This window comes from Polyodon spathula, chromosome 11 (genome assembly GCF_017654505.1).
Source record: "Polyodon spathula isolate WHYD16114869_AA chromosome 11, ASM1765450v1, whole genome shotgun sequence".
Taxonomy (NCBI): domain Eukaryota; kingdom Metazoa; phylum Chordata; class Actinopteri; order Acipenseriformes; family Polyodontidae; genus Polyodon; species Polyodon spathula.
Window position 1 is genome coordinate 6,899,747 of NC_054544.1, and position 25,061 is coordinate 6,924,807.

The 25,061-nt window shown below is 36.8% G+C and overlaps 1 protein-coding gene and 1 long non-coding RNA gene across 2 annotated transcripts; one reads left to right on the forward strand and one right to left on the reverse strand.

The window, feature by feature from the left end:
* The first annotated feature begins 2,590 nt into the window (after positions 1 to 2,590).
* Positions 2,591 to 24,392, forward strand: LOC121323348 (rab3 GTPase-activating protein catalytic subunit-like). Its single transcript, XM_041264355.1, has 24 exons — positions 2,591 to 2,746; positions 2,873 to 2,928; positions 4,087 to 4,162; positions 4,588 to 4,720; positions 4,955 to 5,033; positions 5,417 to 5,536; positions 9,076 to 9,241; positions 9,721 to 9,820; positions 10,057 to 10,138; positions 10,416 to 10,484; positions 10,723 to 10,796; positions 11,661 to 11,753; positions 11,910 to 12,079; positions 12,334 to 12,435; positions 12,699 to 12,871; positions 13,486 to 13,540; positions 14,176 to 14,793; positions 15,954 to 16,091; positions 17,939 to 18,166; positions 19,288 to 19,384; positions 19,477 to 19,580; positions 19,686 to 19,801; positions 20,790 to 20,892; positions 22,749 to 24,392. The coding sequence occupies exons 1-24, from the start codon at positions 2,729 to 2,731 to the stop codon at positions 22,989 to 22,991; spliced, it is 3,213 nt and encodes a 1,070-aa protein (XP_041120289.1). The 5' UTR covers positions 2,591 to 2,728; the 3' UTR covers positions 22,992 to 24,392.
* Positions 14,549 to 22,028, reverse strand: LOC121323349. The gene is made up of 3 exons (XR_005951136.1): positions 21,626 to 22,028; positions 17,316 to 17,387; positions 14,549 to 14,637 (listed from the first exon to the last, which is right to left on the reverse strand). It is a non-coding gene; the product is annotated as an uncharacterized LOC121323349 (long non-coding RNA).
* Positions 24,393 to 25,061: the final 669 nt, after the last annotated feature.

Here is a 25,061-nt window from a genome sequence, read left to right on the forward strand (position 1 = left end):
GTCATGGTTAGCATTAGAACAAAAATGTGTATTTGTTCGAATTATAGCCCTTGCACAAGGACCCTTTGGTATAAGCCAGTCAAAAATTGCTTTATGTAGCATATTTCCAAACCAACATAATATAATGCATTTATCTTTTAGAGATAGACATTTAGTACATTTTAATTCATTTAGCACGCCTTTTAAATGCATAGGACTGAAATTATACTGTAATCCTTTATGACTACTGCCATAGGTTAACTGGTAAATTGTGGGTGGTCTGATGCATTAGTATGATATATAAGTTGTATTAATGGGATTTCCTCTTACCAGTGATGGTTGATAGTTTTTAACTTTTATGTCTGCATTTGCTTCTTTCCTGTGATCGAGAGATGGCTTCTTCGGGTACATTATTACTCTCTTCTGGACTTGGGTAGTTTCTCTCAAGAGACTTCCCAGCATCCTTTTCATCCAGTGATAACAGCTCCTCCGCTAAGCGACGTAATAACTTGTCTGTCAAATCATTGCTCGCAGATTCCAGAAACCTCTGGTAACCACTCTGTTACTCACAGAAGTCCTAGAATTGCTAGATTTTGAAGGTTTGCGTGCAGAACTCTTTCCTGGTGGAGCAGAATGCACCTCCCTGGAAGATCTGCTTCCAGATTCTGTGGATACCCTTATGTTGGAATAAACTGGTGTACCAAACATATCATAGATTCCAGGTCCTTCCTCGTTTGAGTTGATTTCTTTGAACATGTCGTCATAGTTGAGTTGTAAGATGTCTGCGGCAGACTTTGCTCTTGGAGTTGAAGAAGCTCCTTGTTTCTTGACCTAGTGAGCACTTCTGTAGATACGGGGAAGAGGCTTGCCACAGGCTTGGTAAAGGAATTCCCTGGCTGTAAGAATGATAGAACACTCATTTTTAAATATTTATTTTACACTCTTCACAGCATTGTATAACTATGGTATTTTAGAATTGCTTAATTGTAGTTTTAAATTTACATTATTATAAATAAGGATCATTTATTTAAAAACAATGCTTTCAATGTAAGTACCAGCCCCTTTTCAACAGATGACAATGCAATGTCATAGAAAGGGAGACTTGTTGACTGCTACTCTGGGCGGCGCTGAAACTGCAGCTGCTCAAGAGTCTTGTCGGCTTGCTAAATGCAGTCAATAGAGAGTGTAGGGGAGTGGAACAATACCACTAACCTGCTCATTTCTGCTAGCTCTTCATAAGCTTGGCTCATGTCTTGCAGGGTCTTTACTGCAGTCTGGAAATCAGGAGAAAAGCCCCGATTTGAAAGAGGGGTACAACAAAGTACTGACATAATACTACAGGAACATGGAAAAGTAGCCAGGGAACTGAAAATGAGAGAATGCAAGTAACTATTGTAAATTATTTTGTTAGAGCACAAGTGCCTGTTTCCTAGATTTAATCCATTTTAATTTAGTTTAAAATTTGGCACATACTATGCACAATTAGATTAAAAGCCCTTCGTGTGTTTTATCTAATCACAGGTCAGGCACCATTGAATATAAGCAATTAACTGTAAACAGATATATTACATGTAATTTGCCATAACAGTAATATAATGGCACAGTAATGTAAAAAACATCATCCTCCAACTGAACTGGAATACTATTAAAAATGAAAATCATGAAATCTTTGTTATATTAAATGCAGTTGTACTTACCTTTCAAGAGTACAATGTAGTACCTGCAGCAGCACAGTACAATTCCCATTATAAGCCTTAGACCCACTTTAAGATTATTCTGTTACGTTGCTGCCTTTGATCCTGCTCATGATGGGTCTGTTTGTGATGACAAGGCAAGACTGATCTGTGGTTACAGGATAAGCAGAAGAGTACAGCAAGGGCAGAGTGGGGTGTGGGGTGAGACATCCAAAAGAAGAAAATCTGATACATTATCTCAATTACATATATAATTCGTATTTGTACTGTTAGATTATGTACACTATACTCATTTTTACCTTGCAGATATTTGTGTAACGCGAAACGTCTTAACATTACTGCACTGACACTGTGTTACTTGTTACGGTACAGCACTGACTAGAAAATGACGTTTTTCATCTCCGTATTTCATTTTAGTTTAAATATTATATCAACGTATCTGCACTCAAAGTAAAAACTCCGATCTACAGAACCACTGGCATACAAAGTACTTATCATTGAAATTCTAAGATATTTAAAAAATACACAAATGCACTTACCAAGTTTCTACAAATATCTTGTATTGTGCAGCTGGTTTGCTATAAAAATCGTTTGAGAATACTTTGTGTAACGCCTTTAATGTGGATCTCTTTTCTTACACCTACAGACTGCAACATAATTTGAACTGAGAAAGCGCAGCTGGGAGTTAATACAACGAATAAACGGAGCACTTATGTACAGCAGTACCGGTGGTTAATTTTATTAGGATTGGCACATTTTATTTCAGTTATTTTTTCTGCTTGCATGTTGGGCACTTTCAACATTTACCTTTTACATAAGCTGTACTTTACCTGCTTAAGGCAAGGCAACATACAGAAGATAACTGTTTTCTGAGCAAATTTAGCTTTTCGTTTCCACTGCTTTGAACAGTGTTTTTTTCTTTTTTTTTTTACAGTAGAGTCGCTACTTCTGTAAAAAATAATAATAATTAATAATAATACATTTCGAGATGTCCCACATATGTAGCAGGAAATTTTTCCCATAATTCAATGCAGGCAAACAAATAGAGGTTAAAGATGGCGGCTGATAGTGACGTGAGTATCCGTTTACAGTAACTACAGTTATAGCAACATTATTATTGTTGTTATTATGTTGACATTCTGCTATACAGTATATAACGTGCAATACTGTTACATAATGACGCTTTGCATTGTTTACAGCCCGAGTCGGAAGTGTTTGAAATCACAGACTTCACCACCGCCTCGGAATGGGAAAGGTAGCGATATGTTCTTCCGGCTGTTACTTTTAGACGATTCTACATCAGCCAGGGTGCAGTTCGTAGAAAGTCAGCGGCTGTCATTTATTATTAACTTTTACTAAACCAGATAGAAATATAGTGCGTTTGAAAAACAACTCATTATTATTGTAACACCTGCCTGTCGAGCATTGCGCTTTCGTTTGTAGTCATAATCCAAAGAACTCGAAACCCGAGCAATGGAGTCTCTATGCACAAACCATTCAAAGCAGCAACTTCAAATGAAAAGTACATTTCCCTGCACAATGTTAGTGTCTTATTTAGACCTTAAACTAAACACAAAGTAGTCACAAAAAGCAATGCGTACTGTGTGTCAGTACCCATATTGCATTAAAATAATTTAAAAAAAATATAATTATACCCCTCCCCATGTATTTTCTATAAATTCAGGACTTTAATACATTTATAATATGATACTTGGTGACCTTGATGTGACAGTTTGCTTAACACCCCTTACAAAATACCAACTTATTGCAAAACGTGATTATTTTAGATACATTACACTGTGTAACAATTATTAATTATTTTTTGTTCCTGGGTAGTAAGTGTTATTTCCTAATTGCTAATGCCTCAAAAGTATAGAAAATGGCTATTATTCCCCACAAACTTTGCTTTTGTGACCAGGACAGTGATATTTCAAAATATCACTATTTCCAATGGGAAAACGGGCAAATGTGTGTCTTTTCATTCACATAAAGTCAGAAAAAACAACATATGAATCCAAATTAACATGTATTTATACTAAAGTAATACAAAAATGACTACAAAAGATTTAGAAGTGAGTAGTTTTTCGAGATTTACGATTATACTTTTTGTTTCATTTTAGCACATACATACTACAGTATATGTTTTTGTATTGGTCCAAATAATGTCGCTTTAATTGTCATAAATATCATTGTAATGTATGCAATCGTCTATCAATCCACAAATCAATCCTTTCAGTTCCAGTAAAATAGTTGCTTGAATGGGGCAGATCTATCTTATGTTTAAAGCCTCTAAAAAAAATTGCATTAGTCATGTGACCGATTCCCTTTAGCCATTTTTCCATTGAAATCTGTCTACAGCAATGTAACTTGACAATGCAGTTGGTATGTTATTTTTATTCCTTTGTGGTTTTAGGTTTGCTTCAAAGGTAGAGGAAGTGCTGAATGACTGGAAACTGATTGGAAGTAGTGTGCACAAACCTCTGGAGAAGGTATGGTAATTAAGTGTGGGAAACGTGCTGTTCAATTTAACAGCATAGTGCCTTGGAAATCTTATGAAAATTGTATAGATTATTATTTTTATTTATTTTTTGCATGTATTGTGCCTTAATATGACATTCCTAATCAAGAAATGTTTTGTACAATAGAGCAACGCAGTATCTTTTGATTGGTATGGCCATATTCATAAAGCAGTAATGGTCCAATAAATGCGTAGGACCACCCATAACGTACACCACAGTAAATACCAGAGATAGATGGCTGGTTAGTTTTTTTTTTTTTTTTTTTTTTTTTTAAATTATAACAGGGCATAAGTTTATTGCACACAACCATCTTAATTATGTTGCAATTTAGGAAGATTTTTAGAGCTTGTTTTATTTACAGAGTTTCTTTTGTGTGTGTGTGTTTTTATGTTTAGGGCGAATATAACAGTGGCACCTGGAAAGAAAAGACAGAAGAAATTTCCTTTGCAGACTACAAATTCACAGTAACGCATCACTATTTAAAAAAAGAGTCACCCAATGGGGAAGAAAAAGAGGAACCAGAGGAAGGTATGCAGCTTTTTGAACAGCGCTCTGTGTATTGCTATACAAATATTATGATGAGGATGAACTACAGAATTTAAACACACAGTGTGCTGTAAATTGTTTGCTTGATGTTATGATTAGTTTAAACACTTAGTTCTTGCATTCTTTTTTGGGTAGATGTTTTTTAAGTACATACCAGTAATTCATTCCCTTATGTTCTGTAAAACTGCTTAGTTGTCTGCCCTTTTTCACTTACAGATGCATTCCCTACAGCTATGCAAGATTTGCTGTGCATGAACAATGATTTTCCACCCAGAGCTCACTGTTTAGTCAGATGGTGTGTATTTCATATTGACCTTTGTTACATTTGAGGAATGATAACATACTGTAAAGCTTTCTTGTTTTATTGAAAGGTGGAATGTGACCCTTACTAAGGAGTTGTGTGTGTATTTACATGACATTCAGGAAACATAGTGCTTTCAGTTCTTTGTCTAGATGTTTATTGTTGCTGTTGCATTACAAGTAGTGTGGAGATTGGGCTGTTACAATGTTACACTGTGCCCTAATGCCATTGATAAATGGGGTTTGCACAATTTTAAGGTATCAATACACTGTTTTTTCTGTTCCCCTTGAGGTTGTGGTTACATTGCTTCCACCATTTCTACTTCAAAACAAAAATACCCCACCTTGAAAATATATTTATTTGTGTGTGTTTTACAGGTATGGGGTGCGTGAGTTTGTTGTAATTTCTCCAGGAGCCAACAATGATGCAATCATCAGTGAATCAAAGTGTAATCTGCTGTTAAGTTCTGTATCAATTGCCTTGGGGAACACAGGCAGGTAGGTGGCAGTATGCATCACTGTATGTGCTTTGTGAAAAGCAAAATTATTTCCATTACATGAGATAGATATTAAAACTTCATGCTGATTTTAGACTCTGTTCTCGCCAAGATAAGCATCAACTAAGACGTAGCTTTACAGTAAACTAATGTGATCCACCTGCGTTTCCATCCATTTGTGTTTCCTGCCATCTGATGATGTAGATATCCTTCTGTATGGTGTTGATGGCTGAAGTGTAATGCTGGCTCCAGGGATCAGCTTATTTTGCATCCCTGGCACATTAAATAGAATCAGCCACAGTGCAGTCTCTCCAGCGCCTCAGCATGACAGCTGTCTGGGTTGAGCTGAGTAGGGTACATCAGCTAGCTGAGCATACTGAAGTTTCTTCCTGTCATACGCCTCATCGACAGCATCCTCCCATGGCACTATTAACGCTACCAGGTGAACGAGGCGTGCTTATCCATACCACAAGACAATATCTGGTCGAAAGTTAGTGGTGGCAATCTCAGGTGGAAAAATAAGCCGTTGACCAACATCTGCCAGCATTTTCCAGTCTCTAGCAGCTTCCAGTTGTCCTAGGCGAGGCTTGGTTTTAATACCTTTTCTTGGTGGTTGCTCCCCTGGAGGGAGGAATGTTGTCCTTTGTTTAATGTTTTGATGGAACTGGTGGCAACTTATTGGCCTTGTTATGTTTGTCTTCCAATCCTAAGGCCAAACAGCGCAGCACCTGGTCATGACGCCAAGTAAACTGTCATTGGCTAAAACCCACCTTACATCCTGTCAAAATGTGCCTTAATGTTGCTGATGATGAACAAAAAGGACATGATGGATTCTCTCGTACCTAGAGGTGGTGATGGGAGAACATCATATATTGACCTGATGAGTAAACTGATCCTGCTGTGTTCCATTATCCAAAGGTCTCACCAGCCAATCTTGCGTTGTTCCACACTCGTACATCTCATCCATTCTCCCTGCTTGTCCTGGGAAACTGCCTTTACGCACCTCATCCTCTCTCCTGCTTTTCTACCTCGTTGACTACCAGCTTCATCTGTTGAGCTGGGGCTGTCTTGTGCCATGAGACCAAGACCTCCTCTTCCATGCTGAACTTACCCCATGATATCACCGATTCGAAGGGCAGCCTTTGCTTCCCACTTCCTTCCAGTTTTCAACACAAGTGCTGCCTCCCTTATGCATTTGTCTTGTGACTCTACTAATAACATTTCCAGTCGGACCTTGGCACACTTAAACTCCTCTGTTAGAGTGGAGACTGGTAGCTGCAGTATTCTTTTACCATAAAGTCCCACTCTGCTGAGGCAGCATGGAACTCCCAACCATTTCCTGACGTATGAACTGATTAAAGCTTCCAGCTTCTCTACTGTTGTCAAGGAAAACTCATACACAGTCAGTGGCCACAGCAACCTTGGCGGTAGACCAAAATGAAAGCACCAGAGTTTCAGTTTGCCCGGTAAAGCGCTGCTGTCTATGCTCTTCAACCCTTGTACTGCTTGTTGTCTCACTTCTCCGTCATGAACTGTGTCCTTTAGGTCCCCATCATACCATCTTCCAAGACTTTTCACTGGCTTCTACTGTTGGTATTGCCTCACCATTAATGTAGAACCTTTTATCCACTACTTTACCTTTAACTGTAGAGATGCTCCTTGATTTAGCAGGCTTGAATTGCATTTGTGCCTATTCAATGTTATTGGTTAATTTGCCCAATAACCGATTAGTGCAGGCTACTGTCGTAGTCATGGTTGTCATGTCATCCATGTATGCTCGAATTGGTGGTAGTTGTATTCCAGAAGCCAAGCGCTGTCCTCCCACTACCAATTTTGATGCCCTAATAATTACTTCCATTGCCATGGTAAAAGCCAGTGGAGAAATGGTACATCCTGCCATTATTCCAACATCTAGGCATTGCCATGTAGTGCTGAATTCTGAATTTGAAAAACAGAATTGCAAATCTCCAAAGTAGGAGTAAGTTGTTATTGTCATCGGTGCACTGAAAAAATAAAAGTAGTTCACGTGGCACTGAACCGTATGCATTAGCCAAATCCAGGAATGTGACATGGAGCTCCTTCCTCTTATTTTTAGCCGATTGAATTTGTTGCCAGATCACACTGACGTGTTCTAAGCATCCCGGGAAACTTGGAATGCAGTCCTTTTTGTACTGAAGTGTCAGTGAAGCAGTTCTTTAATAGGTAAGTTGACAATTTCTGAGCAATAATGCTGAAGAAAATCTTCTCTTCCACATTTAACAGGGAAATAGGGCGAAACTGACTGATGCTTGTAGAATCTTTTTCTTGTTAAAACTTCATGCTGATTTTAGACTCTGCTCTTGCCAAGATAAGCACCAGCTAAGACGTAGCTTTACAGTAAACTAATGTGATCCACCTGCGTTTCCATCCATTTGTGTTTCCTTCCATCTGGTGATGTAGATTCCTTCTGTCTGGTGTTGATGGCTAAAGTGTAATGCTGGCTTCAAGAATCAGCTTATTTTGCCTCCCTGGCACATCAGCACATACAACGGCTGCGATGCTGGCTCCAGGGATCAACCACAGTGCAGTGTCTCCAGCTACTCAGCATGACACCCTTCTGGATTGAGCTGAGTAGTGTACATCTCTGGGGTCTTGAAGTAGGCACCTTCCATCCTTCATGTTTCATCGAGTAGCCCACGTCACCTCAAGAGGGCTCGATGGTGACTCTGGCGTCCCAGAATTACCCCCCTCTGTCCCCCACTCAGTTCAGCCCAGCTGACTTACCTGTGCATCAACATTGCTTTCTTTCCATTGTGCTTGAAATCCTCTATCTTTCTGTCTCAGCCACAGCCAGTTGCTGCTCCTTTCTTCTGCTTCTGCTTTCTTCTTAAGTTCTTCACTGTGCAGCGCAACCAGGCGCAGCTTTTGTCCACTGACTCCGACGTCTCTGAGAAACCGGGTTGCAGTGTGCCACAAATCCTGGACAACCCACCTCCACTGGGTAAACCCGGACTCTCCATCCTCGCTGTTCTGCTTCAGCAGCTAGGGGAGCATACCGAAGTTTCTTCCTCTCAATATAATACATTTTGTAGAATAAAGAGTACACATTACCAAATAGCTTGTTAATTAGTGCTGTACCTCTGTGGATAATATTTGTTGTAATGTAGCACTAGAGTTAAAAAAAAAAAAAAAAAAAAAAAAAAAAAAAAAAAAGCTTTTTATTCTTTGCTTTAAAAACTTTTCAGCAACTTAACAATATTTTTTAATTAATTTGGAAAAAGCATTAATAATAATCTCTACATACATTTTTAACCGGCTTTATATGCAGTAATGGTTAGTTATTTAAAACCAGACAAATAATTCAATCAGTGAAAGTGTTGAGGAGTCTTGAAACATTGTGCCCACTAGATGGAGATGTTCAGTTGTTTTTCAGGCTCACAAAACATAATTATACACTAATTTTAGGAGAAGCAGTTTTATTGTAAACTGTTTAAAAAAAAAAAAAAGAAAAGCACGATTTATATTTATAGATACAATAAAATTGATAAATGTCTTCATCAGCCAGGTACCACTGTTTGTACAAATCCAGCAGAAGTGGCGACGGATGTATGCTGGTGAATGTCAGGGTCCTGGGGTCCGCACTGACTTTGAAATGGTCCACCTTCGCAAAGTGCCAAACCAGTACAGTCACCTGTCGGGCCTGCTGGATATCTTCAAGTCAAAGATAGTAAGTATTCACTCGGCAAGCACATCTAATTATATGTAATTCAGGTGGGCAGGGTCAAGTGTCTTTTAGTTTTTTTTTTTTTTTTTTACATATTTAAGACAGATGTAACCTTTAGATGTACGCATTGTATTACAGATACAGTTTGGGGAGAAACTTTTTGATTAAACTACAGAATAAAGAAATAATTTAGTGAAGACAGCACAGGTTTATTACTTTAGTGAAACTTGACTGAGAGAAATTACAGTTCAATGTAAAATTACCTAATTACCTAAAAATATCCAGGATTTCTGTACCGTGAAAGAGGATTTGAGCACCAGTTTAGTGAACCTATGATAATATATAGTGCCGCTAAACTTGATGGTTTTAAAAATAGGAACCTGCTGTACCCTTTACATTGGACCCAAAAGTGACCTCCCCCAAATTAGGCTAGCGGGACTCTTGTGCCCTGATGAAGGTTTGAGTTTCAATTGTTTTTTCAGGGTTGCCCTTTGACTCCCATACCCCCCGTCAATATAGCAATCAGGTTCACATACATCCTTCAGGACTGGCAGCAATATTCCTGGCCCCAGCAACCTCCAGGTATGGCTTTCTATCAAGGAACTTTATTGTTCCCTGCTTTCTATTTAATTGATTAGTAAGTCAGTTGTGTGTGTGTGTGTGTGTGTGTCTATATATATATATATATATATATATATATATATATATATATATATATATAATGTGTGAAATATTCTCATAGAATGCAAGTTTGAAATGTGATATATGTCCATTATATACAGATAAGTGAATAAATATCAATGATGATTATTTTGTAGACTTTGATGCACTTCTGGGAGGGGAAGTTGGAGGAGTGGAATTTGGGAAGTTGCCATTTGGAACCTGTGAGGATCCTATTAGGTAGGACATAGTGGTTGTGGGAGGAAGATGTTAAAAACATTTTTTTTTTTTTTTTAATCCTACCAACCAATTCAATGCAGTAAACTCTTATTGGTGCATGTACCCCAGAGTACTTTTACAGCAGTGGTGTAAAATAAATACTAGGAAAAATAAACATGATGTAACTTATCCACTAACTTCTGTAGTAGCAATTTGAAATATGTTAATATGTTTATCTGACAATTGAATCATACGGTATAAAGCACTGTACATTATTTTTGCTCCTTTTTTCTTTTAGTGAACTTCACTTAGCCACAACTTGGCCCCACCTGACAGAAGGCATTGTTGTTGATAATGATGTTTATTCGTAAGTAACAGTGCAAATGTCCCAATGTACACAGAACATTGTTCTGTGTTGGATGCAGTCTGTCTTGTCTTAATGAAATAGCATTTCAATTTGGTGTTGTATTGTTTAAGTATATTCGGTACTGTATGTGTACATGTGTGGTATCAGTATTCTTTAGTTTTTGAAATCTATAAACTGTATATAACTCTATATAAAATACTGATGTATCAACAGGCTTGATTTTTGTGTTATTCTTTAGCGATTTAGATCCTATTCAGGCTCCTCATTGGTCGGTGAGAGTAAGAAAAGCAGATAACCCTCAATGCCTGTTGGGTAAGAAATGTGTTTTGTTTTGTTTTTTGTTAATAAGATTGTGACAGGGTAGCCACGTGGGTGCGTACTCGCTGCTTGCTGACAGGCAGGAGATCGAGACGGAGTTTGGAGTTTGATATGCCCTGCAGGCAAACAGGTTTTATTTACATATAAACAGCACACTGCTCATGTGACACTACCAGCAATGGTAATGCACAGAGTACATACAACAGAGTGTACGAAAACAAAAAACTATAAAGTAAAAGGTGCCAAGGTCCTGCTTTTTCACCTTGCTCTCTATACTTCGGTGGGATATGCAATCCCTGAAGTAATCCCTGATTACTAAATAAATTAGTAAATAACCCTGGTTAAACACACAGTGATCGGCGGTTTCGACTTGCTTACTGTTCGGGATCCAACCCTGGTTCACACACACAGCCGTCGGTGAATTTCAGCTTCTTTACGTTCTGATCCAGGTCACTGTTACGGCGAGCAGAGGATTACAGCAAGGGTTTTAAGTCTCTTTGTCCGGGTAGCATGGACGATGTTCAGCCCGTTGGCTTTGGGTTTGCAGCAGCCCTGAGGTGAAAGAATGGGACCTTTTACATTTTACACAAAAAACCCTCTTCATGTGCAGGGCTCGTGCCCTGCCACAAAGATACTACATTTAAAGTTGATGGTATGAAAAGAAGTGTGTTCATCTTCACCTTCATTCATTTAAAATGCCTCTTTCTCCAATTGATTATCCCCTGTTGTGGATGCGTAGTACATTTTAATTAATAATAAAAATAAAATAAAAAATGATCTGTTATTCATTTTCAGTGTCATAAAATAATGATTAATTGGGAGGCTTTTTATATATTTCTGTGTTTTTTTGTCTTTTAGGTGATCTCCTTAGCGAATTCTTTAAACTCTGTTGTCGGAAGGAGTCTACTGAGGAAATTCTAGGAAGGTCACCTTTGGAGGAAGAGGGAAAAGGTAAGCTAAAATTACTGTTTAACATAGTGCATTTTGAAAGTGGAAAGACCTACAGTCAGTTATTAAAACGAAACATGAAACGATTGATATTTTAGTTTTTTTTTTTGTTGAGTGAATAAAAGATTATTGTTTATTTTTATTTATTTTTTTTTACAGAGAATGCAGATATTAGTCAAGCCTTATCCAAACTGACTGAGCCAACTACTGTTCCCATTCATAAACTGTCTGTGTCCAACATGGTTCACAGTGCACGGAAAAGGATGCACAGACATCGACGTGTGGAGGAGTCACCACTCAGTAACGAGGTCCTTAATTCAGTTTTATTGGTATGTATATTCTTCATCTTAGTACCCAAAAGCTCGATTTGTTTGATTTATTTGTTATTGGTAGTAAACACTTTTAAGTGTTTTTACTGGTTCCAGTGCTGCCCCTTTCGTTAAGTCATTTATTTCCTTTTCACATATTATTGTTTTATCAAACCCTTTCAGAGGTAGACTGGAAAAGTATTTCTGATTTAATACAATATTAAAGACAAAAAGGACATAGTTTGTAAATGGTTTTATGTTTGTCTTTTATTTAGTACCTTTTCCCAGATGCAGCAGAGAAACCATCCAATGGATCTGAAGCAAAACCTGGCGCATCTAATGCTAACAGCCCACCTGAAAAAGAGCCTGAGAGCTATGTACGTTGAGTATGGCAGAATTAGTAATGTCTTGAAAACAATGACCAGAAATGAAATTATGTCTTGTATTTGATCATCAAGTTCTGATTTACTGATTTACATTTTTTTTTTTCCCTGGAACACCTTTTTTTTCTTGTAATAAAGTTACTATATAATTACTGGTATTCAGTGGGCTTAGCCAATGCTTGGCGTGGTAAAGGGTAACTGCAGTCCACTTGATCCAGTCCTGACATGTGTATTCATTTTATTTTGTTTTCCTTTAGAATCTGTACAATCAGTTCAAGTCCTCTCCTGCTGACAGTCTTACCTACAAACTGTCCCTCTGTCTCTGCATGGTCAACTTCTATCACGGAGGAGTTAAGGGGGTGGTACAGCTCTGGCAGGAGTTTGTGTTGGAAATGCGTTACAGATGGGAAAACAATTATCTCGTGCCGGGGTAAGGATTCGCAGTGCTTTTGAAAGGTGGTAGTTTACAGTTCATCTTTTGTAAGGCCTGGGTCAGGGCGACTGGGCATTGTTATCCATAGGCAATTCAAATTTGGCCTGATATTTTTCAATCCTTTTAAGTGTAACTTGTCAGTATTTATAAAATCCCTTCATAAAAAAAAAATAGTTGGATGTTTTACATATGTCGTGATAGTTGGATATCAACCAGTAGGAATTGACCATTGATGGATGGTTGTTAAGCAGCTGTTCATATACTCTACAGGATGTATGTCAGTGGTCCCTAGGCATATGAGAATTTAGATCTTCTTACTGAAGAATGTCCTTAGCCTTCTCAGCATTCTGGAATCCCCTTTTACATGAAAGTAAGAAGATATATTATTACCTTTAAAGGAGTGACAAATTACCTTTCTGAAACTCGGGCACCTGTTTCACAGTTTCTGATTTATTGTGCAGTCGTTTTCTTGTGTTCCTGCAACCCAGTTGTTTTAAACAGGACACAGGGGCTAGTCTATATGAACAAACTAAATCAGGCAATCTCTATCTTCTTTTGTTTTTGTTTGAGTCTCACTCGCCCTAATTATCAACTAATTTCTCCCTTTGCAGGTTAGCCAGTGGACCCCCTGATCTAAGATGTTGCTTATTGCACCAGAAGCTGCAGGTGATTTTGTCATGTGTTCGTGGTCTATGAAAGTACTGAACTATGATATGACTTGTTAAATTAGGTTATGGCCAATATGTTTCTCTTGTGATTTACTGAATACAATGAAAATCTATTCAGTAAAAAAAAAACAAGATTAACCAATAATTGTATTGTATGTTTGCTGTAACAGATGAGACAGAAATCCTAAGAAATCCTAAGTTATTATTAAACACATAATAACTTTATGCATTTGCTGAAGTATTGTTTGCCAGTAGGAAGTTGTGTAGTTTAATTCTGGCTGATAGATGAGTACTTATTTTCTGTAGTCCATAAGGTAAATTTGAGAGAGAAAAAAATTGTTTCTGCATCCTTTAACATCAAAGATACTAAATATCATTAGGGAATGTTATATTAATATCAATCTCAGTTCTAGCAGACAGCTCTGATTAGGCAAGTGGCAAAATTTATATCTGAAGGCCACTGTATAGCAGTGTATAAATGTATAATCTTGCTTAAAATGTGCTTTTATGTAATGCAGGGCACAAACACTAGTAATGCATAGACACCAGTGGCTTTTCAAGCAATTGGGATTCTCTTTCGAGACCATATGCCAGTTTACCCATGCAAAATATCTCCAATCTCTTTGTTTCCAGATGTTAAACTGTTGCATTGAGAGGAAGAAAGCCAGAGACAATGAGAAGAGGCCGTGCCCCTCGGACAGTTCTGGTGGCAGTGCGGGGGAGAGGAAGATGTCTGGCTGTGACAATGGGAAGAGGCCGTGCCCCTCGGACAGTTCTGCTGGCAGTGCGGGGGAGAGGAAGGTGTCTGGCTGTGACAATGGGAAGAGGCCGTGCCCCTCGGACAGTTCTGCTGGCAGTGCGGGGGAGAGGAAGGTGTCTGGCAATGACAATGGGAAGAGGCAGAGCCCCTCGGACAGTTCTGCTGGCAGTGAGGGGGAGAGGAAGGTGTCCGGCAGTGACAATGGGAAGGCCACACAGAATTCCTCGGGGACTGAGGACCGGAGAGAGAGAGGAGAGGCCAACCAGTGGAAGTCCTGGGAATCCTGGAGTGACAGTGAGGAAGAGTTCTTCGAGTGCCTCAGTGACACGGAGGAGCTGAAAGAAAACACAAAGGATAATGAAAAGGAGGAGGGACCTCCAAAAGAAAACAAAGACGCACCAAGGCTGAGAGCTGAAGGCCGTCTGCATCCGCATGGGAAACTGACCCTGCTGCACTACATTCAAGAGCCCCTGTATATCCCAGTAACACAAGTAGGTTTGATGTCAATTTACAATTCACCAGGAGAAACAGTAACACTTTAAAACTAGGATATTTGTGTATGAATCCTGTTTAAGGTAAATCTCTCTCACATATATATATATACACACACACACACACACACACACACACACACACTACCGGTCAAAAGTTTTAAAACACCCCCATTTTTCTAGTTTTTATTGAAAAGTAAGCAGTTCAAATCCACTGAATAATAATAATAATGAGTCACTCCGATTCTCACTGCTGACAATGTTAATTAGTATAATGCTAACATGCTGCACCGAGTACCTCGCAGGACTATTTATAATCTTTCAAGAGCTCAGATGATGATGATGTAGCTTCTTGTTCAGGATATTATTTTCAAACTGTTAGTTATTTTTTTCTCTTTTAAATACAATACATTTAAGCACTGTTGATCCAATCAATGTCAGCAATACTGAAATCCTGTCTGCCAAAAAGCAAAAGTCAATGCCTCAGACTGCTGTTAGATTGACAGCATTACACAAACACATCAATGTGAGATTGATTTAAGACACTTTTTTAAAACACTGTTGCACTAAATCAATAAGATGGCCAATTGAGGTAGTGACAGAGATACCAAATAATTAAAAATAAGATTTGTTTTGCTGTGTAAAGTAACATTTTGTGATTAATTGATGAGATTATTCAATTTATATAATTTACTGTTCTGTAAAACAGCTTTCAAGCCCTAAATTATTATTATTTTATAACGTCTGCAATTTAAATTGTTCATTTTAGTAAAACACTGTTTTTTTTTTGTTTGTTTTAGTTAAATATTTCGAAGCTAAGCTAATGTTTATACACTTGGAGTCTTTTTCTCACTGTCCAGGGAGAGTGTTCTTGGGTCAGTAAGGGACTGAAGGTTATTGAGATTTTGTGTTGGCTCTTGAGCAGTGTAATAAAGCACAACAGCTGTCAGTACAGGTACTAAAGCAAATAAAAGGGATGCTGGACAGGCGACGTTTCCTTGGGATTTCATTAAAAATTATGAAGTTGGGAGATCGAAGAGGCCAGCTTAAGATGTCATCCCTTTTCATTCTGTTTTGACATGTTCCTGAAAGAGAGAGCCCATCCAATCCGGTGCAGGCAGCTTAATTACAGGCAGTGAGTGACCTTTTTGTCTACGCAGGAGCCGGCTCCAATGACAGAGGATTTGCTAGAAGAACAGTCAGAGGTGTTGGCTAAATTAGGGACATCAGCTGAAGGAGCGCATCTGCGGGCTCGAATGCAGAGCGCCTGTCTACTTTCAGACATGGAGTCCTTCAAGGTATAGCACTGCATGTAGATCAGTAACCATGATGTGGAAAATTCTATGACATCAAGGCACCACCTGGCTCATTTTAGTGTAAAAACATGTTTTCTCATTTGTATCCTACTCTTTTCTGACCTTTTATGACCCCTTGATACCATTGAATGAGAGGTGATAGTCTTTTATTATCTAAATCATTGATTTGTTCAACCATATAATTAATATGTAAGAATATATTGGTTCTGTCTGCACTAGGTACTGAAATATGGAAGCACATTTTTGGTGACATTTTCAATGTGTGCCAATCTAGAAGTGAAAGTTATGTAGGCAGGTATTAATACCCCCCCCCCCCCCCCCCCCCCCCCCCCAGCCCTAATGTAATTACTAAATGTATCCAGCTCCACATAGTTGTGCTTACTGAAGCATAATCTGGCATTTGGTTTTTAATTATCAGCTTCCTAGGGGATGCTTGCAGAGCCTTTAATGTGATAAATTGTGTGACTTAAAAACATGACAGATCCACTTTCTCACAGCAGCGTCTCTATAAATACTTGTGCAAACAGCAGCTACACAACACTGTAAAGTATTATTATATTTGTATACAAAGTCTAACTGCTCTTTAACAAAGAGAATCACCCTGAACCAACTAAAGTAAAGTTGAATGCCAGGATTTGTTAGCCAGGCTTTAAATTTTTTCCCCTCCAAAATAAAAAAAATACATAGAGTGCAAATGTAATATATTAGGGCTGTCAAGAGATTAATTTCACGATTAAAATTTTAATCTGTTAATCTTGGTTTCAGTTACATATTTAATTGATACAGTTACTGCATTCATCACATTAATTTGTTTTATTATTATTATTATTATTATTATTATTATTATTATTATTATTATTATTATTAACATCATCCAAAAAACAGTGCATCATAAAAACCCTGTTTTCTTATTTCTGGATTCGTTTAGGTGGCTCCTCTTTATGGCATTTGCTGTTAAATTTGAGTCAGTTTATTACTTGCCTCACTGCATTTCAAATTAAACTGTATATTTTCTTATCAGTTTCCCACTGAAAGTAGCCTCCTATAAGAAGTACAAGTATTACAATGTACAAATAAATAATAAATGAATAATCGCATGATGGAGCAACACAGACATGTACAGGAATCATAGTTATTAAACTCAGTTTATATGTCATTCCCAATGTGAACATGGACTGAATGCTAACATCTAACTGAAATACTTACGGGCTATTTTCAAGCGGGACACCCTGTATCGTACTGACATGATGTAGCTTGATGCACAGGCTTGCAGAGATCCTGAAAAAAAACAAAACAAAACAAAAAAAAAAAACGGACAGGTTTCATTTGTTGTTCTGTTGTTGCTGCCTGTAACTGTTAGAAAGTGTATTTTGAGAAGTGAAAACGTGTTTGCAGCAGATTAGATGCATTCTGTGATACTTACTGAAACTAACAGATACAAGTAACTGTCATTCTATCCAATGAACTGTCAAAGTTTTTAAAAAAATTAACTTCACATTCATAAGTCCTTCACTTTAAGTGTTTTGTTCTATAATAGAGTTCTGTGACTAACTTTCAATTCAAACGACGACTGCACTTAATAGAAAATGAAGTAAATAAATTAAAAACTCACTATTGTAATAATCAACTACAATGTTTCAGCTTCCGTCACCTTCAGATAGCATGGTAAAAAAAAAAAAAAAAATATAATATATATAATATATATATATATAAATATATATAAATATATATATATATATATATAATATGATATCATATTTATATTCTATATATATATAGCTCTTTTATCACATTCAATGTTTAATTCTCTTATGCTTTTGTCACATTAGGCAGCTAACCCTGGTTGCTGTTTGGAAGACTTTGTGAGGTGGTACTCTCCCCGGGATTATGTTGAGGAGGAGGTGCTTGATGAGAAAGGCAATACAATCATCAAAGGGGAGCTGAGCGCCAGGATGAAGATACCTGGGAACATGTGGGCAGAGGCCTGGGAGACAGCCAAGCCAGCCCCAGCACGCAGGCAAAGGAGGCTTTTCGATGACACCAGGGAGGCGGAAAAGGTACGCCGCTGCACTGCACTAGTAGTAATGTTGGATAAAGAAAACTGTAAAACTCCATTGCATTTCCAAATAGACTTCCTTCTATTCCGCACCTTAGGAGCCCTCTGATGCTATTTTCAAGTAGTGACCCTTGCTTAGAGAGGTAGGACTGTTACAGCTGTGGGATTTAAGATGTTTTCCCATTTTTAGTAGGATGTGTCTTTGCTGGATTGAGCCAGTTATGGTCTCTCTCTCTTCTATTTAGTTATAACAACACACCCTGAGCGATCCTTTATATAATTGAAAAGTCATTTAGGCACATGCAGATTAAGGCAATGATATGGTGACAAATTATTTGACCTGTATCATTTTACAAAGTTATATGTTGCGCTAAAAAAAAACAACAACAAAAAAAATACAATTAAGAAGAATGAAACAAAATACAATATGCCTGAAGAAATGTAAATGTATTCAAAGTACATATGTACACTACACACTGTAGATCATTTGAGATTATTAAAATAGTTGCCATGGCATCAACAACCTATAAATAGATCCACTCTTTATTGCACACAGGCTTCCTTGAGAAATAAATGTTAACACAGTGCTGGAAAGCTGTCTTAAAATGTTAAGCAAAAGCCTTGTATTCCTTTTATATATTTTGTTTTAGGATCATGACTTAACTGAATTGTGTGTGAAAATCAGTTAATAGGTCCTAATAATGTATTTGTATCTTTGAGATACCAATGTTCTTTTAAGTGAATTATTACACTTTCATTATTTTTGTATTGTTATTTTGAGTTCATTAATGGGGTGCTGTAGAATTGTTTCGATATGTTTAGCAGTGAGTGACAGTATGGTATCATATAACCTGTAAAATAGGATGGGAAGGCAGCAGATTAATTTGATGATGCATTTAAAGGTAGCTGAAAGATGTCATTTGTTTGGGGAATCAAAGTGGAGGGATACATTTACTTGACTGTTAAGCTTGATGTTTTTTTTTCTTGTTTTTTGTAACACCTTTTGATTGAATTGTTATCTATTTTTTTCCTGGTAGATGATAGCATAAGGGATGTACTTAATGTCCAGTCTGCAGATAATCTGTTAACATAAGTGTTAATCACCCTTACTTTTTCATCAAGGTTCTGCATTATTTAGCTGTTCAGAAACCTGCTGACCTCACAAGACATTTATTGCCCTGCATTATCCATGCTGCCATTCTCAAAGAGAAAGAGGAAGGCAAGTACTGCACTGAATATAAACATTTGTGTAAAACTGCATTTTTATTCATTATTTTTTTACAAAACTATATACCATCATTATTTCGACAGAATCAACAGAAGATATTACTTCTGTAAGAAAAGTCATTTCGCAGATAATCTCTAATGCCAGCAAGTTTTTACATCATCCCAACCCAGATTATAAGAAGCTGGAGGTGAGAGTTTATGAATTTATATATACACATACATATATAAGAAATAATTTTCTCAGAACCTTACTAAAAAGTTTTTTCACTTTATTGTGTTTGTTTATCATATAGGAAATTATTAACCAGATAATGGCTGTGGAAACCATTATTGCCAGGGCTCGGTCCCTAAAAGCAAAGTTTGGGATCAGTAAATGCGAAAACATTGTCGAAAGGGAGGATCTGGAAAGGTAAGGATACTTGTCTGAGTGATATCTATTCGTTTAAGATACTTTTCTGGGGTCAAAGTGATGAATCTGAAAAAAAAAAAAAAAAAGCAGATTAATTTATTAATTATATATGTCCGTCCTTGATCTCAGCAGGGACTCTTATGTACTGTTCTTCTGCAACTGCTCCCTCAATCTCACTAATTTGCCAACATTTTTAAAAAGTGTTTTGGTTTCTGTCTTTTGTTTTAAATGAATGTAAGTAGATTCAGACTGGAGTTACAACAGCTCGAAATCAAACAGTGGAGGCAGACTGTGAACTGGTAGAATCCAGACAGGGACAAACAAGGAATATAAGAAGCTGCATTTTAATATGTTCATTATTTTGTGTACACAATAATAATCACTTATTAATAATCCATTACAAAGATATTTTTTCCATTTGTTGTTAAATTGTTAATCCAAAGTGGTTTAGATCCCATTTGTTATTTCTATTAATGCATGTTGATTAAATTAACAGTTCAAGACTATGTAACAGATAATTCATGTAATAGATAATTCATGGTTTGTTTATAGCTGATTGAGCGTATTAAAAGATAATTCACTGTGAATATCATATTCATACAGAAGAAAAAAAATCATTTTTTTCAATGAAACCAATATAGAAAAACGTAAATGAATTTTGTTTAAAAACCACACAGCCATATCAACAGTACATAAATACTCTTCCTGTGATAATGTGGCACGTCTGTAATAATAATAATAATAGCAATAATAATAGTAATAATAATGTCTTCCCATCATATGCTTTAAAGGTGATAGAGCTGGGAGTCCGAATTCATTCTCAATGTCACTTCAGTTAATAATGCTGTCAGTCCTAATTCATTATGTTCTTGTTTTACTGAGACCAAGGGCCAAGCAGTGAGTCTGGATGGATTGCAATAAAAAGACCTGGTGCTGAAGTTCCTGTCAGATGCCATTGAGATCTGACTCTCTGTCTCTTTATTGCTAGGTTTGTGAATTCTTTGCTGGAGGAAACAGAGGTATCAGTGGTTGGAGCAGGAAGAGGCCCAGCTGGAAGAATTATTCACAATTTATTTGTCACTGCTCAGAGGGTAAAAACATTTTTAACTTAACTTTTTTTTTATTTGTGTGTGTGCGCTTTTCCCTACTGGCTGCAAAGTTATCTCCTTGCTACGTGTTCTCTCTGCAGCGTGCCTTTAAAACATTCCTTTCTCCTGCTCCCACAGTGAAGCAGCCTGTCCAGTAATAGTGACTTATCAGTATGATGTGATGTAAAAACAGTACCTTCGTTCTTTTAGTGTGTATGTATGTGTGTGTGTGTGTCTATATATATATATATATAATATATATATATATATATATATATATATATATATATTTTTTTTTTAATCATATAAAAGTTTTTTTGAATTTAATGGATGTCTTGGAAAAGTACATATGAAAACATGCAGTTGGATTGCTTTGCCCTATTTTTGTTGTTTCACTTTTTGTTAGGGTAATCTCCTAATTCATTTAATTGCCATGTGAACATTATTAGATTAAGAAAGGGGTTTTAACGATAGCGGCCACAGTTGTGGGAGCACATACTTGATTTTATAATGAAGAAAAAAACACCTGAAATGTCTGCAAGATTTACAGACTACATCTAACTGGCCAACATGTCTGGAGATGTGTAATGATACAATAATAAAGTATATAAAGTTAAATACATATACATTTTAAGGTGGTATTTGATTGACATTTTTTCTCTGTTTGGAAAAATACACAAGGTCATGTATTTGGAAACAAATGTTATATATATATATTTTTAAACCTCTGTCCTACCTTTTATAGTCATCTCCGACTTTTTATTTATTTTTTGGTTCTTTCTTTCATCGTCTTCTTTCTGTCCTGACGCTGCTTATCTCTCACCCTTTTCAAGCTGGCTGAATCTGCTGATGAGGTAACAGCCAGCCTTTGTCCCTCCTCACTGCTCACGTTCACATCCTAGTGTGTCGCATGTACATGCTGCTGGGTACAGTGTAGGGCAGGGAGTTTGAAACAAGGACAAGGACAATTAGAAACTGTTGAGTGAAGGTGAATTGCAATGTGGGGCACGCTAGGGTCTAGTTGGCATTTGGGAGTTAAGGGTATTGAATTCTCTAAACATATTTTTCGACTTCAGCTTCAGGTGATCGACCACTGGTGTCCAAAGGTTCACTGTGGTAGAATTGGCATTTTGCTCTTCTATAATGTATACACTTTTTTTTTTTTTTTTTAAAGATTCATTTAATTATTTTTATTAGGACCTTTTTTTAAAAGGATTTGAAAAATTATTGAATCACGAGCTAGGTTTTCTGTTCCAGTTTTCCGTCCTAATAATTATAAAGATGTATACTTTTTTGTTTGTTTGTTTTTTTAAATACTGTGCTGGTAGTGGATCTTAGAAGGAATGTAAATTTAGCTGACACTTTGGTCCACAGTAAAAGAAAAAAAAAACAGTAGACGGATTAAAAGGACACTAAAACTTGTAAGAGCACATATAGAGTATGCAAATATATTTGTAAAGATAAAAGTGAAATCGTGAATAGAGAAAATAAATATTCAGTCATAAGAAATTTGCAAAACTAACAACCTTGTTTATGGTATATTTTGCCAAAAATGTAACAAAAAATATCTAAAAGTTGTAATTTGCCAATTATTTTTGGGTGGAATTATTGTTTAATTACTGTATTGATATATCTCTTGTGTTTGTTTGACACACTGAACCTTTAAGCATCCACATGTTCTGGCTGTTAACTCTCATCGTCATTTACTCTGGAATCACTTCTTTTACTAAATGTGTTGTTTTGCTGGTTGAGAGAGAACTAAACTAATTTCAAGCAATAACTTGTGTGGCATTCTTGTGTAAGCATTTTCACAGGGGCAGCTCTCCTGTTTAGTCACTAGTGTTGAATTGTTTTTAAAGGCTGCCTTGATGACCTTCATGGATGAGGAGTCTGTGAAGTCTGGCTCTCAGGAGGAACGGAAGCAGAATCTAGGAGCCGTTTCGGATTTTCCTCCTCCAGCTGGCCGTGAAATAATTCTGCGGACTGTAGTGCCTCGACCTGCTCCGTACTCTAAACCACTCCCTCAGCGCATGTACTGTGTGCTAATAAAAGAAGATTTCAGACTGGCTGGGGCATTTTCATCCGATACTTCATTTTTCTGATTTTTTTTTTTTCTCCCCCCCCTCTTGGCATTGAGTATTGATGGTGATTCTCCCAAACCATCTAAAACGTTACCACTCCCCCCCCTTCACTTCCAATTCTTTGTGGTGCAACTCTCAGCTTAAGGGTTAACAAAAACCTTTCACTGTCAGCTGTGAAAAGGGTTGTGTTTACGTAGAACCCATGCGTTATGCGAGTACTAAATTAGTAAGGCATATTTCATAACGTACAGTAGCAGAAGTTTGAGTCAGAGTTTATAAAATTGAAGTTTGGTTTCAATGCATAATGTTTGGAGGCCAGATATTTCAGTTTTTTGGTGTATACAAGTGCCAGTAGTACTATTATTTTTTCATCACAAATGCATGCATATTGAAATTAAGGCAGTTATTTTCATTATAACTACAAATGGGTGAAAGTTCAATGAACTCAAACAGATTATATATTATATACGTATATCCCTCTATATTAAGATGTACTGTAGAGCAAGTGGCATGATATCAGTACAGTATTCTGTTTAATAACAGTGTGGACATGTCACTACAGGGTTTTTAGTTTTTTTTTTTTGCCAAATTTGTAACTATCAACAAAAACTGTTTTGCTAGTTAAATGTTTGACAAATGTGTTTAGTATTGATATTTGGGTATTTTAATGATACTTTTAGCCAGAAAATAAAAGCATTCCTTCTCCCTACTGAGTACAAGTACATTTTTCTGTAATGAAATTGTGATGGAATGTTTCTGCAATTGTCTGAATAAGGCAGATTGGTAAAAGAGGGAGGGGACCTTCAGCAACATCTTAATTCTCCCTGCTGTGAATGAAATATTATATTTTTGCATACATCTGGAAAACTGCTTATTATGAAACTCGTATTAACATATTTAGCATATGTTATTCAAGTTTCAGATCCTCGGGATATATGAAGGTGTAACACTTACATTTTTGCAAATAAATGGAGAATTACTAAAATTGTGGTTAAACATTTCATTGTTAAATCTTATTCTATGCTATTCTGTTGGTACAGGCATTTCATCATATTGATCTCGAATTTGAATTTACCTTCATGGCAGGGGATGCCTGTTACTGACACACATGTTGGTCATGCAGGATACTCCTAAGTTAACATTAATCTTGTCAATAACAGGATGTTTCTCTGCTCTAATTCAATAGTGTAAATTAGGTCTCCACATAAATCTGTTTAGAATTCTTCAAATACACCATGAGGAGAGTTGAAATTTATCAAGGCTAACACCCATGCTGTCTTACCCATACAATACTTCTGCTAATACTTGAAGTCAGCTCTGGCTAGACTACTGCACCAAGATGTCCCAGCATTCCTGTGCTCCATATCTGGACTCTTCCTGTTATTGTCAGCCAATTACTGTGGCTTTGTCTTTTAAATTGTTTGAGCTTTATGCATTGTGTTTGTATATTTTAATGGTATGACTATTATTTTTTATAGTGAACCAACCATCATTACATTAAATGTAATATTTTCCCACCAGGTGGCACTGTGCGCATAGTTACTGAGGTAATTAAAATATATTTTGAAAGGTGAAGAATTACTTACATGAAGGGCACTAAATAAACATTTATATTGTACAGTAATTTGATCTAGGTTAGCATTGGAGTCTAATGTATTTCAATTGCAAAAGCATCACTTCTTATTTTAAATTCACTGCAGTGGTAGTATAAACAGAAAATTTGACAAGTTATTTTAAGGTACACAGTGAATCTGTCTCCATAGCAACTCTCATCCATGCACTTCTTTGATCGCAAAACAATGAGCCCTTTTAGACCAATGCAGTCTTTTTATTTTGTGTTGACTGTTCATCTTGAACATTAAACCACAGTCGCTCAGATTCAGAGATTCATCGGATATTTAGAACAATAAGGACATTTTTTATACATTACTTGGCTACCAGATCATACAATGATATTATAAAACACTTTCACAACGCTAATTACTGGAAATGTTGACAACAGAATTGTAATGACAAGGGTATATGTGGATAGGAGCTCAGTCAGTAAAACAATCACCTTACCTTGCAATTAGCTCCATTCGTAAACCAGGG